Genomic DNA, 21358 nt, shown 5'->3' on the forward strand with positions numbered 1-21358 from the left:
TATGACAGTGAACTAAATATGTTTTGTGTGTGGACAAAACAAAACAACATCTTGGGGTTTGGGAAACGCGAACGACATTTTTCACCATTTTATGACATTTTATGGACCAAACAATTAATCGAGAAAATAATCAACATGATTAATCGATAATGAAAAAAAACGTTAGTTGCAGCCCAAGTTTATTTCATATACTCATATAGTTGCTTGGTGTTTGAATTGTGTTTCATGTTGTTGAAAATGGTTGCTATGAGTTTCTCAACGTTCTGTGCATATGTGTCTAGATTTTTAGCATTACTTTACATGATTTTTTTCTGTGACTTTTGGTCTGGATCAAAAATAGGGATCGTGAGAGCTAAATAGGATTTTAATATGAAAAAATGGATTGAAAGCCTCATATTCTCATCTCAGCAACACACAAATAAGTTTCTCATTTTATTCTATCATGACATGTTGCAATGTCAACGTCACCCCATGTAAACAGCTGTAAACTCTGTGTCTTCAAAAGCAGCACAGAGGATGCCACTCACATTCCTTTGTTGCATGCAATTATACCGATGTCTCCACACTAATGGGAGGATGACTGATTTTTCTTTTTTCTGTTTTATCTTATTTCTAATTTATTGCTGTTTTAAATCTTCAAGATTGACTTTGTTCTCTGCCCATTATTTGTCTTATTTTATGTTTTATAAAATGTGTGCTTTATACCTGAACATTATTTGACTAATTGATTGAAGTCAACTCCAGAGGATCCACTCAAACTTCCAAGAAAGGTGATGGGGAAAATAAATTATACTTATAACGGACCATGGAGTATAGCACTAGACTGAGAAGGATTTCTATAGGATTTATTATAGACATATTTCACAGTACATGGATTTAATATTAGGCTTTATATTTCAGGAGAGCTGGACTGCAACAGAATAGAGAGGCTTATTCTTTTATGACTCAAATGTTCTGGGAATACTGATTTATATGTGTTGTGAACTATAGATATTGTAACTTGCAGAATTAGAAAAAAATATTGATGTTAAATTTAACGGAATCATTTATACTGTCAACACTATTGGCACACATTACATTGTGTGAGTAGTTTGTGATGTATCTTTGTTGTGAAGCTCTCGTGTCATCGTTGGAACAGTTGTATCTTTTGGTTTGTCCTTGAAAACAGATTCAAGTCCAATTTTCACAACCAGTCAGTCGTTTCCTCTGCACGTCACTCTCTCCTCGGTAACACCGACTGCACTGAAAGCGACTCCCATTCTGTGTCAGACAGTCAGAAAACATCCCTTAAGATTTAGGTTCAGAAACCAACACACACACACACATCAATTCAGGCTATTCATCAAGCATCAAGGTGATAATGTGTCTTGCAAATCTAATTACCAGCTATTAAAGGTGTGCATTTCTGAAAAATGAAACATGATTCTGCATCAGCTGTGGTTGTCGAACAGCTGTCTTTTTTTTTGAATCTCTCCATCCAGTCGAGTGGAGGAAATTAAGGTTCAAGTTGATGTTTCACAGAAGGGGTGATCAGTTATCTATTGTCTCTCTATTGACATGTCTGTCAAGGTGTTTCGTCCACAACCTTGTCATTTCGCAAGTACAATGTTAGTCCTTTTCTCACAGACATTTCCATGGACAGCTGCGGTCATCACAGGCACGTAGTTGTTGTGTTGTGTTACTGTTGTCTTTGTATTGATTTAACCAGGAATTTTAGGGGAGAGGGTAGCAGCAGACTCCCTCACACAGCCCTCTTTTCAAATTCCGTGTCAATTTTTGCTTTTCAGCTCAGACAGTCATGATGAAATTTACGTCACACAGACCCCAGCAGACATACTGGTGGATGCAAAATGCATGACGCACACTTTAAAGGGACAAAGCACACTGCACAACATCATGACAGTTAATGGGTCATCGGCAGCACAACAAATATCACGCAGGGGATCATTATGAATATTGATGCCATGCATTAATACCGCTAAAACAAGTTGGCTATCACAGGCCCGAACGCAGATTTCTCGTGGCGTCTGCCTGCCAATGTGCGGTGATATTGCAAGTGATGTAGTTGTCAAAGTTAAGTGATGTTGCGCTCGCACTCTTCAATCAACCACCAGCAGCGGCGTAGATTGAACAGATTGTGTGTGAATTGCCGTGCGACAGCAGTGAGTTCACACTCTGTGAGGAATGTTTGCAATCAGACCCACTTCAGAAACAGATGGGCTGTCACTTGGCACACGGGAGCCAGGGGACACCCAGGATCCATGAAGCAAATACGGGTGCACAAGTAGAGCAGGATTAGTAAAACAGTGGCGCGTTCACCGGGCCTCGTGTGTGTGTGTGTGTGTGTGTGTGTGTGTGTGTGTGTGTGTGTGTGTGTGTGTGTGTGTGTGTGTGTGTGTGTGTGTGTGTGTGTGTGTGTGTGTGTGTGTGTGTGTGTGTGTGTGTGTGTGTGTGTGTGTGTGTGTGTGTGTGTGTGTGTGTGTGTGTGCCTTAATTATGACAATTACGTAGTACTTTCCTTATTCTCTGTGGGCTGCAGTTCATGAAAGCCACACTTGGCATTTTGCAAGTGTTGACTAGCTCTGTTGTGTTGGTTGCAGAGGGATTGGTTTGTACCACACCATAAGAAAATATCCCCTTCAACACTGTATGAACATAAAAGCAACATTAATACCTGCTGTTCCTTAAATAGGTCATATCTTGTTTGTTTCCATTGAAATCAAGGTTATGATAATTCGTGTCCAGCGATTGATTCACACACAAAAAAATGCCCTTACTCAGTTTATTAATTATTTTAGATTAGCTGTAACAACCTTACTCAGTCAGATTTGACTGGTAACTGGTGAGTTACGTTGAATCACTTGGTCAGTGGTCTGACTTGAGCTGGGGTTGTCCCCTGCTGATACTGCAAATGTAATATAGTAACAAGACCAAGGAGTCTCTGGGCGGCGCTGTGAGGTAAATGCTAGCGTGCTCACAAAGATAATGTTGATTGTTGTGGTATTAACTTTACCACAGTGCAAACACAACTGAGGCTGATGTAAATGCCATTACAGTCACATACATATTTTAGTTAAGTTTACATTTTAACCTGATGTCTCCAGGTGACAAGTTAAAAGATCACCACCGTTATAACAATTCTTCTTGGTCTTTGTAATCGTTTACATTCAGTTGATCTTGTTATCACTGTCTAATGCTTCAGTGTAACACATGATCTTACACCGTATTTTAATATTTTTGTGAGAAACCTTAAATAATTTCATTTCAATCTCCCACTGTTTCAAAGAAAAAAGTTTGAGGGGAAAATGATTCATAACAATTTTACGAATTGCAGAAGTGTGACAAAGGAAGATGTGTCAAATATTTTAATCTGCCAAACACCTGACCAGTCAGCTGTATTACATTTGATTATCTCTTAATATAACATGCAATGACATGAATCTGAAACTCCTGCATGGGGCCCAGTGTATACATGAAGAGGTTTTGACATTTCTTTTCTTTTTTAAATTTTGCGTCATAGCATAGTTGTCAGTTACACAACGATAGGTGGACCTCTTGATAACAGAACAACTGGTCCGTCATCTCTCGTGTCTCATGCCTATCATGTAGGAGACCGTCAATCATGACAGAGGTCTTTGGAGCAGATGGACAGTTTGACAGGTTGTATCTGTTACTTGTCCAGATATTAACGACAGTGTGTTAGAGGAACACATGCCTTTTATAACCCTGCTCATACTAAACTCATAAGTATAATAATATATATAGCATGTATCAAATATAAAGGACAGGGCTAATTATGTGATGCCTGAGGTGAACTACACTGACAGTGTAGAGCGAATTTCAGACATGCACCAAAGTACACACATTCCCCTGAACTATTCCGCAGGAACTTTTCCTGTCAGCCCCCGAGTAAAGTTTCAGGAGAAACGTCATGGTGTTTCTGATGTTTGATTTCTCCGAAGCATTTCGGTGCCACGTTCTCTATTGAAAGATTACATGGCCACCCACAACACATGTTGTGTTTCGTGGGGCATAAGGGAAGGCTCTTTGAAAAATAATAAATCTCCTTGTTGTTGTACAGTGACAAGGGATCGCCAAAACACATTCCTGGAAATATATGAAATGATTAAGTGACATAAAACAAGATGAGGTCGACTGAGGGGAAAGTGTATGGACCAAAAAAAATAAAAAATTACAGCACTTAATCACAGCAGTACCTCCTGAGCAGAACTTATGTGACTAATGATATAACAGTGTGTGGGTATCTACCCAGCTTTGCATTGTCTGGCCATTTCTCCACTTTTGTCGACCCCTTGAATCACAGGCTGTCTATGCATCATTGATCATTAATAATAGACTACAGCCACTGTCATGGCTGAAAAGCATGGAATAAATGTTCATTAGGAGGACATTTTTTTTGTGTTTTCTCCTCCGTGGGGAAACGTGGCAGCTGCAGGATTTACTCATTCTGGATTTCATGGTAACACGTGGTTTGTACATACGATGCATAATAATCATACGTGCAAAAAACAATGATATACAAAAGATCACAAATAACAAATTCTATTGCATAATTAAACAAGAGTTACTCAGAATGTGTTGTTTCTATATCATGGAGACAAACGCACTTCTAGCCTTCAGAGTTTAGCGTTGTAATAACATAGCATAGACATTAAGTGTGCACCGTTCCCTTAAGGGGCTTCGAAATAAGGACAAAAATTAAAGTTTAATATTCCTGCAAATAGCACTAATCATTCCCTGGGATTATTCAGAGGACCATCGGATGTATTTCACCCTAGGAAAAGTGTTCCCTCGCCACTGGTCATAAGGCAGTTTTGACTGATTGGCTATTCATTTGTTGCATTAGTATTCTCTAAAGAAAATCAAGTCAAACCATAAGAAAAGAGCAGAGCAACAAGAGTAGCCAGTTCATATGCTAAATCTAAAGAATAAAACATATTTATCACACAGTATTCACTGGTCATTGTCTCAGGGAAAAACCTTTGTTTATATGTGAATAGCGTGCCTTTTTTGAATTGAGAAGACAATGCTGTAAAAGGTCTTCTTACTTAATGTTATATACATTTGTTTAAATGGCATGCAAGGTCTTTCTTCACTGACGTGGAACTTCAAATGATATAGCTATCTTTCATAATGTTTGATCAAGAAAATCCATATAACAACTATCTCATTTCAATCTCTCTGTTACTGCAGCTTCATAAAGTGTGACGCCACGTTCTACAGTGGGTGTGAACCACTACGTTTTTACTCCATTTTTACAGTGGATATTACGGGCGGCAGCCGGGTTTTGGGCAGAAATTGTGAGGGAGAGTTATGAAACAATAAGCCACTTTCTAAAACCAGCCCAGCACCTTAAGCTGTTGTCAGTCAAGACAGAGGCGATGATTGATGCAAGAAAGTGCAACAGTGCCTCTTACCAGCCAAGTAAATCTAAACCTCTGGTTCATAGTTGAGATTTTGAATATAATGTTGGCCAAAATGGGAGACAAGTTGCAATGATAAGATGGTGAGGATGGAGTCGAGTAAGATATGCAGATGTTTCGTACACGGAAAGATAACAACATTAAAGATAAATAGTCCTCTGTCATTCACAGTTGCAATGATGCAAATCAGTAATTTACACATCTTGACTCTGTAAGAGTTTGAATGCATTATGAAGGATCTGGAATAAATTGACAAATTAAGTTTGTGTGATTTCTACTGTTATTTCTATTTTATCAAAGTGACAAAGACTGTTTTCGTCCATCTCCTGTCACAGGTCGCAGCAAAAAGAAGGAGCACTGCTCGAATGAGAAGTTGTACCCACTGGAGGAGACGGAGGCGTGTCCCTGTGATGAGTTTTTGTCCCAGCCCTATGGGAACTGGTCTGCCTGCATCCTCTCCGATCCTTCAGTCCCAGGCTCCCTGCAGGGCTGGATGAGCCAGCGGGAGGTGAAGGAGTGTGGCCAGGGTCTGCGCTACAGAGCCGTGGCCTGCGTTGACCAGCAGGGTCACCTGGTCAGCCCCACGCTCTGTACGGACTCAGGTAGGATTCACAGAAATAAGAATTTTTCATTTTTAAATGTACCCGTGCTTACAAATCTACCACATACTATGTTATTGGCGTAATGATCAGATTGAATGTATTTTTATTTCGCTTCACTATGTTCATGTTGGATGATTAATTGTTGAAAATGGGGGTCATTTGGTTTTGTCTTGCTCTTACTAATCAAGGGTAATCGACATAGCCCATCTCTCCCACTGGCAAGGAGCAGTTAGTGTTTTCACATGAATCAAATAAATGACTCAACCTAATTCAACATTGACTTTATATTTCAGGGATGCAGCTAGATACCTGGCTAGATACGTATGTGGGGAGTTGATGTATTTGCAGTTTTACTGATGTTTTTAATGTTTATTTAATGCAACATACCCTGTACTTACCAATATGTCAGAATAATCAAATACAAACTGACTTTTAGTAAAGCATAATCCTGTACGTGTGGGTTTAGTTTCCTATGTCCTTGTCTTAATATTTCATTCTAATGGTAAAGCCAGTTGGTATAGTATAGTGATAATAGAGTTATCCAAGACGGGGAAACAGACTAAAGGAGAAAACAAAAGGCTTTACACTGTGTGGAAACCCTTAAGCTGTTTCACTCAGCCATGTTGACGCAGTGTCGGAGTGAGACGGTCATTAGTCAGATAATTAGCTGTTGCTGTCACACTGAGCAAGACCAAGGTCTGGCGGTGCGCAGGCCGGTCTGTCGGACATTATTAATGTGAATCACACTGCAACTGCTGACCGAGTCTTAAATCATTGTCTGCCAATGTTCAATTTCAGGCTACATTGTGGAGATCTGCCACATCCCTTGTCCCCTCGACTGTAAGCTCAGTGACTGGTCAGCCTGGTCAGCCTGCAGTGCATCGTGCGGCAGCGGGTTGAGGATCAGGTCAAAGTGGCTGAGGGAGAAAGCTTTCAATGGGGGACGCCCGTGCCCCAAGCTGGATCTGAAAAACCAGGTAAGGCGCGCCAGTGGCTTTAAACAAATGCAATCCTGTACGGCACGAGAGGGAAAACACATGTTTTTAGGTCGTGTTGATGCCTCCGTTATCAGTCTGCCTTGAGATTGGAAATTAGCTCATGCAGGTATTTCTGTAGGGCCTACGCTTGTGCACAGTTTATAAACATTAGAATAATGCATTTCAATTTTCATACCGAGAAGCAGTGACAAAAGGAGCACAAAGGCATGACCTCATCATCCGTCTACATTGGTCTCAAGTTACTTCTTCAGGGACTTGGTTGTTTTCAGGGACACACAGAATAGAATGCAGAATAGGGCAATCTATACTTAGAGTCCACCCATGTTCCCCATTATGCACATGTAATAGGAAGGCCTTTGCTGAATGTAGAGAATTAATTTGCTAAATGTTAATAGTGTCCACAGTGCTCCCCGTTCACACAAGCATACAGCATTTGCTTCTTCTCATTATTATTATGTTGCATGCAGTAGTTTAATGCTCAATTTTAAATGCTTAATTTCTCACTCATGTCTTTTGTATGCTTTTGGAATATATATTTCCCTCTAGCCCTGGTCCTGTTGCAGCCCACGCTGCCCCATAAATACACAGTGGGCTTGTTGCATTCTGCTCACATTTCAATGACAAGGTGTATTACCCATCAGCTAGTGGGACTCTTGGGTGACCTGTTCTTTTATTTTTTTTAAATATTTTTTTGGTGTCTCCAGTCTGACCAAATCATTTGCCTGGCAAGACATGCCCTTTCCTTGACATAAAAACAGGGCAGTGTTAAGTAACAAAAGGAAGGGGGGTGGGGGTGATGGGGAGAGGAGAAGCCGGAGTGGACAGATGGGAGCTTTTCAGGTTGTATCCGTAGCTCTGAATATTTTGTGACAGCGTTTCTCTGATGGGGTCATTGTTTAAAGAGGGGCGGTCTCTTTATGAATGCTGCCTGTATGCTTGAATGGGCTTGAAAGGACACTTTAGTTTGTAGAGGTCAGTATGGAGATGAGGCACGGTTGTGTGGAAAAAATATTACAGTGTGCTCAAGTGGAGATTTGTGTACAGATGGTTAAGTGCCCGCTAACAAGGTCTATATGGCCCCTGTTGTTATGTCCTGGAATAACCCCCGCCACTGGAACTGCAGCTTCCGCTGCCAATACCTTCACAGATTTATCCTGAGGGTGGACTGGGGCTTGGTGTTAATATTTTCACATTGGCCATTTAAAGTGAAGTACATTTATCCGTGGTTCGGGTGGAAAGATTCTATAACCTCCTCTTTATTTCTATGGGCGAGTAGGTGTCGTGTTGAACCAGTCAAATCCTGGATGCTCACAATTGACTTCTCCACATTGGTTAAATAATAGAAGCTGCTTTTTTTCTTAAGCGAGTGCGCCTCAGCCTTCAGCGCTCATATTTACATTTGATCCTTAGCACTTCATTAGGTGTCCTTTAGGGCACAGCATGACCAAGAATATTCTCACTCCTAATGGCGAGCCCTCCTGTCCGACAAACACTTGCACCCCTATCTCTTACTCAGAACTACTCTGAGAAATCTGGCCTCACTCCCGCCAGCAGATGTTTCCCCTCGAGCCTTGGCCAGAAGTGACTGGCTTGACAGAGATTACATCTTCAGTGCACCACAACTCATCCTCTATTCACACGGTTGGGTGAGGAAGAAAAAAAAAAAACAGACAGAGAGAGACCACGAAAATAATGAACGAAAAAGGCCACACTGTCGAACCAGCCAGGAGTTTGGCCGAGATTTAATGTGTGTGTGCTGTTAATGAGGTAGCTAATGTCATCGTGGATCTGTTCGCCCTCTTAGAACCGTGTGTCCAATCGTAGCTCTCCAACCATAATTGGCATAGCAGGTCTTACGTTGTTCTTTCTTTTTTTTTCCACATGTTGAACGTTATACGCACAGCTGTAATTTCGATTCATGCCTCTTTTTTTTGCCATCACAGGAATGTCAGGAATGGAATGGGACAGCAGCTATGTCCCCATTTCCTAGTCCTCCTGACTGACCGTGCCGAAGATTCTGACTTTTGGCATAATACTTTTCAGCACAGTGTCACATGCTATGGTTAGAAATGAAAAAAACTACTTGGAAAGAAGATAGTTTGACTTGACACGTGCCTGAAACGCCTGTAGTGGAATATCAAACTAGAACAAACTATTTTTTAATGTAACATAATATAGAATATTTTACTCCAGATCCTTCAAATCCCTCATTACTTTAATGTGAGCACATGTTTAGCTTTTCCTCTCCACCAGGTGTGCAGACTTATATGACTTTGTGACGTTCTCAACTCTGTTTAATATTTTGCTGAAATAAAAAAAATGACTTTCTTATACCTTTTAGGGGAGTTATGAATCACAATTTTTTTTTTTAATTCCTTTTAAAACACCCACAAATGATGCTTATGATGACTCTGGAAACAGATTTTACAGTAAATTTCATAGTGCAGCCTATGTATATGAATACAAGATGCCCCAAGACACACACAAATTGGATCCATAATTACAGGAGACATTTGAATGTCATCAGTACCTCGACAAGTGTCCGCCACCAAAATTCTATCAAGTGGTATATGCACTATCTCCATAAAATACAACAGATTTGTCTGCCAGCCACAGTGCGAGTCGGATAGTTATTTTTCCATCGTATTAATGCCTGGGGGCATCCAGTCTATCCACTCTGGCCCTGTCCTACGGAGAAACATCTTTGCTGTCCACCAACACTCCTCTGTGTGGGAGGTTTGTGTGTGTGTGAGAGACGTCAGCTACAAATTAAAGACAGCTGCCTTCATTTGTGTGAGCGTGGACGAAAAACTTTCCATATTGTTAAATAAATTACATCATATTACATGGTTATGAATAATTGGGCTGATTGTTTATGTCTCCGCTCATAGTATCTTTTAAAAACTGTCCCTGTAGGTGTTTGTTTTGTGCCCCCTCAGAAAGCAAGTCCTCATTTTCTCCAAATATAAAATATGAACACTTGGCACTCAGTGGAGCTCTTACCTCCGCCAAGACCTAACTGTCGCATTAAAGTCAATCAAGCAGCAACAAATTGCAGTCGGTCAGACAGATATCAGTACTGTAAATATAATTAGCCTAATTTCTTTCGTCGAGATCCATGCCTAATTGCTGTGAAATCGGTGGAAATGTAAAACGCCCTGTCTCGCAATGTTAAAGAAAGTGATGAAAGTTTCATGGATATCGTTACCTGTATTGGCAGAGTCATCATTCTCACCTTCCATTTTGCTAATTGGGGCGTGTGTGCAATTGTGTGCCCCAATTAGTCTCTTTATATTTTCTGTTCACCGACTCTGTTCAAAATGTGATGCTTTGTGAGTTTGCTTGTTGTAAGTCCAGGTCAGAGGTGAAATGAAACTGGTTTGTTGAATGTGCTCGTCTGCGTTGATGCTCTCCGTTTCACTGATGGCATTTGTGTCGAATGTTGTGAATGGCGCTTATAGATAGGGACTACGATTAGGTTTGATGTGGCCATTTGTGCCTTGACGTGGCCTGTCAGTTGTAGATGTATTTTTCTGGTAAGTAATTACCTCTGCCAAGGAGGTTAAGGGTTTAACCCGTGTCTGTTTGTTGATTTAAGTGTCAGCAGGATCACGGGAGGGATTTCGTTGCAGATACTGCTTGAAGGAGTGGTTCCAGGATTCTGTATCATTTTCCTTAACATTGCGAGAGGGCATTTTGTATAAATACATTTTTGTCTTAATTGAATCTGATATACTCATGATTTTTTGGACTTGGCAGTGGTATGTGCTCTTCTAGTTAAAGTATGTATTTTCTATATTTCTTTTACACATTATTCAGCCGGAATAGGGATGAGAGGAACACAATTATCTGATAATTACTTGAAAATTGAGCCCTGCGTGCGTTAAAATCACATTTGATATCATGCACCGTCTGTGGTATATATCACAGTCATAGACTGTATATAAAAATGGAGGAAATGTTTCCTATTCGTCCTTGGCCACACTTGGAGCCAGAGTCTGCGCAGTACTGTGATCATGGAGAGAAACGGCGGTATCAAGGTCACGGTAAAAAATTTACACTTGGACATACATCATGGTGATAAGAACAACCTAAAATGACAGATACTGTCTTTGGATAAGATGTATTTGACATGTACTTTGACTTTTTGAGTTGGCCCATGTCCCATCCACTGACATAGAGGAGACGGGGTTTATGACGAATACTGCAGCCAGCCACCGTGATCAAGATGATTTGGCTTCACTTTTTGGGGAGCTGTCAAGTCGTCCATCTTTATATGCAGTCTATTTTCACAGCTAGTGATGTCAATACATAAAACATAAACATATCTTGGATCATTAATCAAAAAATACAGAATGCCACTATCTACAATGCACATTTTTGCAATCTATTCAAGCTGTTTTGTTCTCCTAACTCTTTGTCTCTCGCCGATGCTGCTCCTAAATTGTCATTAATCAGCAAGCGTGTGTGCCAACAGTCTGATCATGCCACTATAGGACAGATTAATGGAGGAAATAATCATGTCTGCTCTCTAAGTTCCACTGCTCCTGTAAGACTTTTTCAACTCCAGGCAAAACCAATACACCAGCACAGTGTCATTGTAAGTCGGACACATGTATTTTCTCATCATGTTTGATCACTTTTGTCCCACTTTTCAAGCCTTGCTCCACCAAAAAGGAAGCGTGTGGTGTTTTTCTTGGTGCTTGCATGTTGTTCCTGGTTGCCTTAGCTCAATTTCAGCCGGGTGTTGTGACGCTGGCAAGTGTCAGTGAGTTATGAAGTCACAGACGCTGCTGGCTGTTGAGCTTTGCCGCGGTGCAGGGTAGAAAAAAACGGAGCAGATAGATTCATTGTGTGCATCCATTTGTTGAGGGTTTTTTATTGATTCCCTAAAGATTTGCTCGTGGCGATGTCATGGCGCCTGTTGGTGCGGCTGCCAAGTTGAGCAGGTGCTGCTATCTACCCGTGCTCAGGTTGTTTTTCTTTGGCAACACATTGAGGTTCAACATGCCACTGGTAACAATGGAAATACATTTTGACTACTCCAGTCAGCACGCGGGGGTGAGTTGAAAGATACTGTTTGACACATCCCTCGTTTAATTGACTTCAAGTGAAACAAATTGTGTTTGAGGTCATCAAATTGTAATTGTCTTCACATACTTCATATTCAGCCCAGCATTAGAGAAACCGTATCAATTCAAAAGCATTGAGCTGTGTGACACCCTGTCCTGCCGTTCATATATCATAAATTTGGCCTCAACACATGAGCTCTTGTTTAACTACCTGCTGGACCAGGACTCCTGGCTGCCTGTCTTTCATCTGTGGTACTTTTCATTAAAGAGTCTTCATTTTGTAATTGATCAAATTGCTGCAGAGTTGATCTGTCTGAGTTAATGATGGATATCGAGTGGATTGTTTCTTTTCAGAATATGTCCCTGATGGCCGGTGGTACATTGTTGGGAAACTTCCACAGGGTGCTCAGTTCTCTGGCCACCCGTGAAGCTTCTGAAAAGGCTCATCCTTTGCAAAGGCTTTCAAGGAAGTGTATCTTGCGTTGCTGGATGCACAGGATTACAGGAGGATTTTGTTGAGTGAATCTGCTGCCAGCACAACATTAAAACCGAGGAGCTGTTGATGGACAGACGGGAAGGGCTCAAGAAGGGCCAGTGTTGAGGCTAAGGCGGAGTTCAAGAAGGCCCCCGGAATCCATTGCACAGCTCCGTGGCAGCATTCACTGTCTCAGGGGTTGTGGTCTGCTGGGGCAGTGGCATTTGGACAAAGGAAAAAAAAGATACGAGACAAACTAATGAGGGAGGTTAGGTCTGTCGTGGGTGTCCCGAGAGCATGCGGCGGGGGGGAAGAGTGATGAGCAAACTGTTATGTGCAACACCTTCCACCCACTGACAGCTCCTCCGTTGCCAGGACGCTCCGCCTGGAGGAGGCGCTGCACCTACTCCCTCCTGTTCTGTGTCTCCCACAGTGGACCATGAAAAATCAACTTTTTTACCAACTTTGCTCACAGTTTTTTCTTCCAACAGCTGGTGTTGTTCTCCACCTCACTAAGCACTGTCATTATCTGCTGCTAACTGTACGCAGTGCGGCTGCTGTTCAACAATATGCGCTGCTTAGCTTATTGCCTTATTCAAGAGCAATTTGGAGGCTTTACAGTAAACAAGCCGAGTTCTGTTCTGCGCTTAGTCATTTATTATGTCCTACTTGTGCCTAATGGTTCTTCATTGTGTAGCTTAGCATTGACTTTGTTTTTAATTGACCTGGTCCTCAGTTTTATTCACCACTGTGGACACTAGGGTCTTTTGAATCACACAGTGGAGCCCGGGTGATATTAGGGCGGAAGGTAGGGTGAACTCTGAAGGATTAAAATCAGCCATTTAGAGTAACACGTTTTTTTGTTCCTTTTTACTTCAATAACTTAGTCTTTGTATTTATTATAAAACAGCCTTGTCTGCTCTTATCAACCACTCAAAGCACTCAACAGCACAGTATCTCAGAAAGAGATAAAGGAGAAGACATGTCAGACTTCTCCATTACCCCCACCACTCCCAGGTGCTAAACTCATCTCTGTCCTTCATTAGAACGAAAGACTCATGGAGCACACTGCTGATGGAACTACCTCTGGCCAATCAGGTGTAATTAACGCAGAGCGGTGCTTGAGCATGTGTCCCCCCCCCACCACACCCCCAGTAGGCCCAGCCCAAAAAAGTGAGGTGTCTCCCTGCATATTGTTGAGGCAGTATGAAGTGCTGCCACCCAGAAAGGGTAGATTTTGGAGCCCTCTGTAGCCCCTAGCCACCCAGATGGTACACAGCATTTACTTCCGATACAAAGGTTAATCATTGCTTCTGTCTGCTAATTAGAAGAACAAATTGTATTGAGTAGCTCGGTGAATTTTAAATACATGCTTTCATTTGACAACACGGATGACTATTAAACTCAAGGTTGTTGAACAGTTGTCTCTCGTAACTCAGTAACCTGAAATACAACCAACAAGTTTAGTTGTTGCTTAGCATTGGTATGTTTACTTGCGTTTGACTGTATCCTTACTGCCCATCATAATATCTAGCAGCTCCTCGTCCAGATATAGAACAAATTCCAGGTCTCTCCAACTGTCTGACACCTGATTTCTTGTTGTACCAGCTGCAATATGTACAGATATATTCATGATAACAAAATAACACTAATACAAAGAGACAGTAGTTACAAGGAAGAAATGTAAGACAACAACTCCAAAAGGCCTTAGATTGGGCCTGAAGGTGTTGTTTTAACTGTGAACTATCTTTGTGTTCATTGTGTTCTTTCCCTGAAATAGAAATTGATGATGTGCAGTACTCGTTTGACCTGTGACATAGATATGATATGATAGGTGATCCTTTTACAGTTTGTTTTTGCGTATGTGAAAAGACCTTTGACCGTAGCTATTATTATTACAAGCTGTGGGTGCAGGGTTAAGTGCTTGTGAAATGCCGCCGCTGATGCATCCCCCCGTCCTATTGATCTGTGTCCTAATACATTACAGAGTAAACGAGAAAAAGACGATTATTTCTGAGCCAAAAGTAGACCTTGACTGCCAAATAATTTGTATAATCACGGAAAGCCACGGCATTGCCGTGAGAGCCAACAGAGCTGTGGGTCCAAGTAGGGTGTGGTTGGACATCAATCTTTTGATTACATAGAGAGAGAGAGAGAGAGAGAGAGAGAGAGAGAGAGACGTAAACAAACTCAGTGGTCAGATCACTGATTCTAATTTATTTTAGAGCAGCTATACTTGTGTCTCTCGAAGCCACCTGTGGATGTTTTTTTGATATTGATAACATGGAAAAGATTACAGCTGAACTTGCAGGTTCACTTAAACTCATGTTTTACGGAAATGCTCTACTGTACTGTAGATAGATGCTTAACATGACTGGGTGATTTAAGGATGTTTGGAAGGTACCAACTCTGTGCTGCTTTATTACAGGTACAATGAGGAGAACATCCACCGCTACAGGATAACATGTTTTGACACTTCGTGTTCCATGTAGAACACCACGGGTTCTTGGATCCCATTCTTTTCTCGTGGCAGAGTCTTGCTCCCCTTTAGGAGATCTTCTGCGTTATCCCCTAGTCTTGAATTGTAAGGAAGTGTGAAGGGGCTCAGGAGCAGATGTGACATACTCAGAGTTTCTATAGCATTAGCACAGAGCTTCTTGCAGCTTAGAGTCGCCAATTATTTTTCCCCCGATCATGTTGTTGAGAGTTTTATTCAGATGAATTGGTGGTTTCCCATCTGTTGGTTTCCTGGTATGTTTTTTGTTTTGTTTTAGGCCCAGTGGTGGCATTCCACCTCGTCCTCTCTCTCCTCTGAATAACTTGCAGTAGCACAGATTTCAGTTTACAGTAGGAACATCAGTACTGTGCGCCTTTCGTCAGGAGTACAAATAGACGTCGTGCTTTGAAGTGTCAGAGAAGCAGTCATCCTAGTAGCTGCATTACATGTTGGCACATTTTCAACTTATCATCTCATGAAGATGTTTGAAAGGTCACCATCACATTGGTGTAAACCCCACTGTGCTTCTCGGATGAGCCGCTGTTTTCGTACTCATCCATGAGCCTGCTGACAGTAAAAGCGTGTGTGTATGGGTGTTTTTGTTTGTGTGTGTCTTTATGCATATGCACATGCGTCATTGCGTGGGAACATAAAATATGCATGTATGCATGTGCATTATGTCTCATCATGTTTTTTGGATGAAGGCCATGACCATTATCTCACACAGCAGATGAGCGATATTAACGACAGTGTCATTTACTTTCCATGCCACGCATGAGGCACTTTCAACTCACAACAACAACAAAAAAAATCTATAAATCTGACACTCTAAATTTAATGATCATTAACCATTGCCTCTTAACCAGAAATGAAGATAAGGTTGCTCTGGTCCTGAGCTTTTAATCCAACTCAGATGTGCAGAGTGTTGAATTACTGAATGGAGATGATGGGGATGTACACACTGTAAATGGATGCATGTGACTCCGACAAACGTTCTGTTCAGATAAAAAATATACCTACGTTAGATATAGAGATTTGATTTGAAGATCTCCTCTTAGTGTGAAGTATCGGGGCAGCCTGAACAGTTACTTGTCAACACTATAACAGTAAGTAATAACCCTGTTTAGATACAGAGCACATAGCATCTCCAAGCATATGCTCCTTCATGCCGACTTCCCTCTCACCATCTCCAGACAAATTAATTTCTGCGAGCTGCCTTCAGCTGCGGGTTTGGCCATTGCACAGCTGTTGCGTCCGACTGCAGCTCTTTAAAAACTCTCTCAGCACTATGAATCATTCAGTTTGGCAAAAAACAAACCCGGACAGCTAGATTCACTATAAATGATGAAGTACTTAATTACCCTTAACCCTCATTATTGAAGCTCAGAGCAGAATGCGTTTTTTATTTATTTTTTTTACCAATAAATTAAAGAGAAAACCATACATTTCTGTCACTGCAGGCAAAAATCAAAACTAATGATCATATCATTGTTCTTCTCTCCCCTGCCCAACTTCTGGCTTGTCATGCACTGCTAATATGGACATCCACGCAGGCTCAGGTCAGTGCTGTTCATTCTGTACACATACTCTGCTTTAGCTAATGAAGAGAAACTGCATGCCAGAGCTGTCCTCGTCACACACCGCCGTGACCCCTTTGGTCTTTAGGTTCGGAGAGGAAGAACAATAGCTTGATCGGAGAGAGTGCTCCGTAGCTGGGGAATAATTTGTGAAGTGCATTTGGATGATATTCTGTCTGCTTTTTTTACCTGGATGGACTTCTAGGCTAGAGAAAGCCAGGGCGCCACTATATTGTGATTAGTTGGTCAAGTGTGCTCGAGTTCAGAAGTGTCTATAGGAGAGCAGGAGACTGGCCACGCAACAGTCAACCAATGTGGAGATCTGATCTGTAGCAACTGATTCTAACTGAATGCAGATGTGGTTTTTTGCTCTGGAATTAGAGCTCCTAGAAATGTACAGTATTTTCACCAGCTTTTAACCTGCCACCAAATGATTTCATATTTTCCATGCAACGTAGGTGTTATGACTGGTTATGTGATAGGTGCTATGGTCCCATGATTTCTCACCCAACAAATTATGTTGAGTGCCCAATAAATGTGCTGAAACATTGTGGAAATCGACTCTGGAAAGAATTGTTTTTTTTGTTTGTTTTTTTGGCGATGGAAATTATCTGTTAAGTTGGAACCAGGTTTCCGAGAGTGGAATTGGAGAACGTGGGAGCAGAGCAGTTGCCAGTTTACCCAGCAGGGGCATCTGCAGGGACAGATGGGAGATGATGAGGGTGTGTAATAGGCATCTGTGTGGCCCCGTAGGGGAGGGAATACTCAACTCTGTTTCCCTGTCTCTAGTCTGTACACACACACACACACACACACACACACACACACACACACACACACACACACACACTCATAAACACACACTTACAGGCACCCATTACAGCTTGTCATAGCTTTTCTCACAAATTGTCCTCCAGAGTATACCTTTTACTGTGGCAGACTGTTACATAGATTGAGAGTAAACATGTGTTTACAGGAGCAGTGTGCTGGCTGCTCCCCTGGTTATACAGACATGCCAGAGTCAGTGGTTGAGTGGGGAGAGCTGAATAGGCTCAGTATCTGGCCAATTACATCCTCAGCTGAAGGGCCATGGTCATTGTTGCCTTTTACACCCCCCATGCTGCTCTCATCATATCATGCAAAGGTTATATTTCAGTGTGAATAAAACAGCTTTTTTTGTTGTTGTCATTTTCTGCAGCAGTAGTGTTTCAAGTGGCGCTGTGGTTAAAGCTTTTAATAACTTTTGGGCCTTTAATAACTGTATACTACTAGTTTAGAAGGTATTAGGGACATCATCCTGATATTATGCCAATATCTCTGGAAACACTACATGTGTCTCCTCTTAAAGGGGAGTGGAATACATAGACGTCCCCTCCCAACGAAGCCCGATTCAGGGCCATGCAACAAATGCCTTAAGAAATAAATACCAGCTCGCGTTGTGTTCTTAAGTGAGAGTCTTTTCATGTAACACAGCATGTAGACGTGTACAACTCCTAAAGTAATAAAGGTAATAATTTATGCCTGAGAGCAAAATAAGTTGCGTCTCTTTTTGGCTTGTTAGATTTTCCAAATGGAAACCCACGAGAAATGGTAGATTTAACCTGGAGACCTCATTAGTGTATTATGAATGAGGCCTTCATTTCCTCTACATTTTCTACATGCGCATGCACCAACTGTTCTTATCCGTACGTGTATTGTGTGTCTGTGAGTGTGTGCTTTCTTCATTCTTTTCTGTGTATGTGTGTCTCCCCACGTCTGCACGTGTACAGGTGAACGAGGCCGTGCCGTGCCACAGTGAGTGCAGCCAGTTCGAGTGGAGGATGGAGCCCTGGTCCATTTGCACCATCAACACTGTGGATGACCTGCCAGCCTGCGGGGAGGGAGTCCAAAGCCGCAAGATCAGGTCAGTGAGGCCGTCCGGCTTGGCGCACACTGCGAGGGGCCTGGCACTGCGGCACACACAGACCCCGTAGCTGGCACTCGCTCTGGTCATAACACCACGTGATGCCAGGGGAAAGCAAAGAGTGCTGCTTGCTGATGGGTTTTAGTAATACGCACATAAGAAAACAGTGTTTAACTTTTTTTCTGCAGGAAGCATGTACAGGTGCTGTTTGATAAAAAAAAAAAAAAATCTGAAATAGAAAATTCTAAATTGTGAAACTTTGTCACTGTGTGTGTCAAAAGCCACTCATTTGGTCTTGTCTAGTGAAAACAGTACAGTAAGTAGACTTCATCGGCCCATTTCAGTTTTATTCAGCTAAACGTTAAGAAAAGCCAAACAGAAAGGGACACCTTGTGGGGGCAGTTTTAAAAAAAAACACTAAATCTAACCTGAGGGTAGAAAAAGAGTCATTTGTTTGAGTCAGACGCTTAGAAATAGAGTCAGCAGTGCCCCAGAAATGACTGCTTTTTTCTTCCAGGTGTGTGAAGATGGGAACGAGTGGGGAAGCCAGCAGTGTGGAGGACAGTCTGTGTGATCAGGACGAAATGCCACCCAGAGCCCAGGTCTGCTTCCTGGCCTGTCCCAATGACTGCGTTGTGACTCCCTGGGGACCTTGGAGCAACTGTTTCCTGGTAAGAAACAGTGACTGAGTGACTACTGTCTTGGTTATTTGACAGATTGCGGGTCAGTACAGTGTTTGATTTATTGTTACTATTATTTGATGTAGGTATAGGTATGTTTATTGTTAACTATGTTTTTGCCCCTTCAAAATGTGCCTGTCAGTGTGTGACTGACAGGCGGGAACGGGTTTGATTTTCAATGATCATCAGTGGCGCTGATGAAATTAAAGTTCTGACGGCACAGCAAATGTAGTTTAAAATTATTTAGGGGGTCAGAGTTAGGACCGGGGTCTCGAGAACCACTGATCCTGAACACTCTATGTTCAAGCGGGTTGGATGAACAATTGTCTCACAGGACTGAATTTATTTGTGAAATAATCAAATAATACAACTAATGCTGTTTTGCTTGCATCCAGCGTTCCGTCTATCCGATAGTAGAGGCTTACTATTAATGAAAAACACTTTTAAACATTTACTGTCATAATTAATCAATGTATTTGTCAATGCATAGAACTGTAATATTTTGAATAATTAATATATATATAATTAGTTAGGTGTTGGCAGTAATTTGTAATAAACAGCCCTAGTGTGCATGTTTGCACCCACCTGGCTGTTCTGTCACATTGTGCGGTTTGTAATCATATTTTCTACTGCAGTGGTGGGTGTTGCAAATTAAATTGAGTTTATGAATGTACCTGTATTCTCCAGTGGAGCTTAGCCCTCAGGCTACTACTATGTAGCATATGCTCCCCAGTGATTGCAGCCACAGGCTAGTGGTCACACGGTCACGTAGGCGCGGTATAGGTTTCCCGCCAGACACACCGGTTCATTGGACTGCAAAGGTGGAGGCAGAGGAAGCCCAGTTTCTGGCGAAGAGACGGAGAGATTACTTAATTAGTCTGAGTTTTCTCCACAGACGTTTTGTTTCATTCAGTCAGTCAGCGCGCAAGCTTTTGGCGTCCCTCTTAACACCAGTAAAAATCTGCCATTTAATGCATTTGGTGACTTTTTAAAACTGTTAACTTGGAAGCTAATTAAATTGTAACAGCCATAAAAAAGGTTATAGAAGATTTGATTGTAAAATTAAACCAACCCTGAATCACTTCAGAGAATGTGGTACAGTGAAGATGGTGGTATTTGCATTTGTTCTGTCGAATTACTGTTACAGCTTCACCAACAGATTTTTTGGACTCCGGGAAATAGAGAAATGAATGCCTTTGAAACATATTAAAGATGGAGATGTCAGTTTCTACAAGTTCACATCAATAATAATGTGGGGGAAAACCTGAGCTTTTTTATAATGGCAAAGACACTAAATGTTATATTGCCTTTTATACACCCACAGCTCTAAATCATCGCAAGGGAAAAAAAGGGGGGAAAAATCATGCAGAGATAATTCCAGGCACCATGACCTGCATAAATACAGTGATCTGCCAAATGCAAGCATTTGAATAATGAACGAAGAATTTGCACATTTATACATCCTACTCATACGTTCAAGCTGATTTGCAGTCACAGCTAAGAGGAACTGTCAACCACACAATGCCACTGTAATTAGGCAAGTCAGAGGTGTTGAATTGCTCTCACACAATTTAACTATTGTCCTTCACCTAACCATTGCAAAAATGACACAACCAAATCACAGCAAAGCCCACTCGGTGAATCATCATCAACACTTCCTCCATCTTCCACCCAGACGAGCATCAGTTGCCTCAACTGTGCAGACCTCTGACTGTGGCGAACGTTGTACTCCGGGACACCTAACGCGACCTTGAAAAAGTGCCTGTACAAGTTTGTAGAAGGAAAAAGCACATCCGCAAATGGATAAGTGTTAGAGGAAGCGCAGGTGTTTCAGGTAAAATATGCTCGCCCGCTGTAATTTGCAGATAGTTCTTCAGACCTGGGCCACTGCAGCGTGTGGGTATGCGATGGGATCAGAGATGTGATGAAGGGCAGTGATGTTTCCCTACACTGCCCAGATACACTCACGGTGGTGTTTGATAGGCAATGGTGTTCCTTCCTCTGCGTTGTTTTAGTTATGTTAAAGCCAACTTTGCCAATAACAATGCAATTGTGGGGAGGGATTGTAGTTACTGTAGCTTCAAGACTCTCTGTCACAGAGATAAATCAC

General features: G+C 41.8%; 1 protein-coding gene across 2 annotated transcripts in view; it reads left to right on the forward strand.

Moving 5' to 3' along the window:
* thsd7ba (thrombospondin, type I, domain containing 7Ba) overlaps positions 1-21358 on the forward strand; it is a 165477-nt gene that overhangs the window by 124454 nt on the left and 19665 nt on the right. For both annotated transcript variants that reach the window (XM_047337196.1, XM_035603676.2), the window contains exons 15-19: positions 5780-6046; positions 6845-7023; positions 16642-16647; positions 18435-18568; positions 19086-19239. In XM_047337196.1, coding sequence (XP_047193152.1) covers positions 5780-6046; positions 6845-7023; positions 16642-16647; positions 18435-18568; positions 19086-19239 — 740 coding nt within the window. The remainder of the gene's footprint in view (positions 1-5779; positions 6047-6844; positions 7024-16641; positions 16648-18434; positions 18569-19085; positions 19240-21358) is intronic.

This window comes from Scophthalmus maximus, chromosome 14 (assembly GCF_022379125.1).
Source record: "Scophthalmus maximus strain ysfricsl-2021 chromosome 14, ASM2237912v1, whole genome shotgun sequence".
Classification (NCBI taxonomy): domain Eukaryota; kingdom Metazoa; phylum Chordata; class Actinopteri; order Pleuronectiformes; family Scophthalmidae; genus Scophthalmus; species Scophthalmus maximus.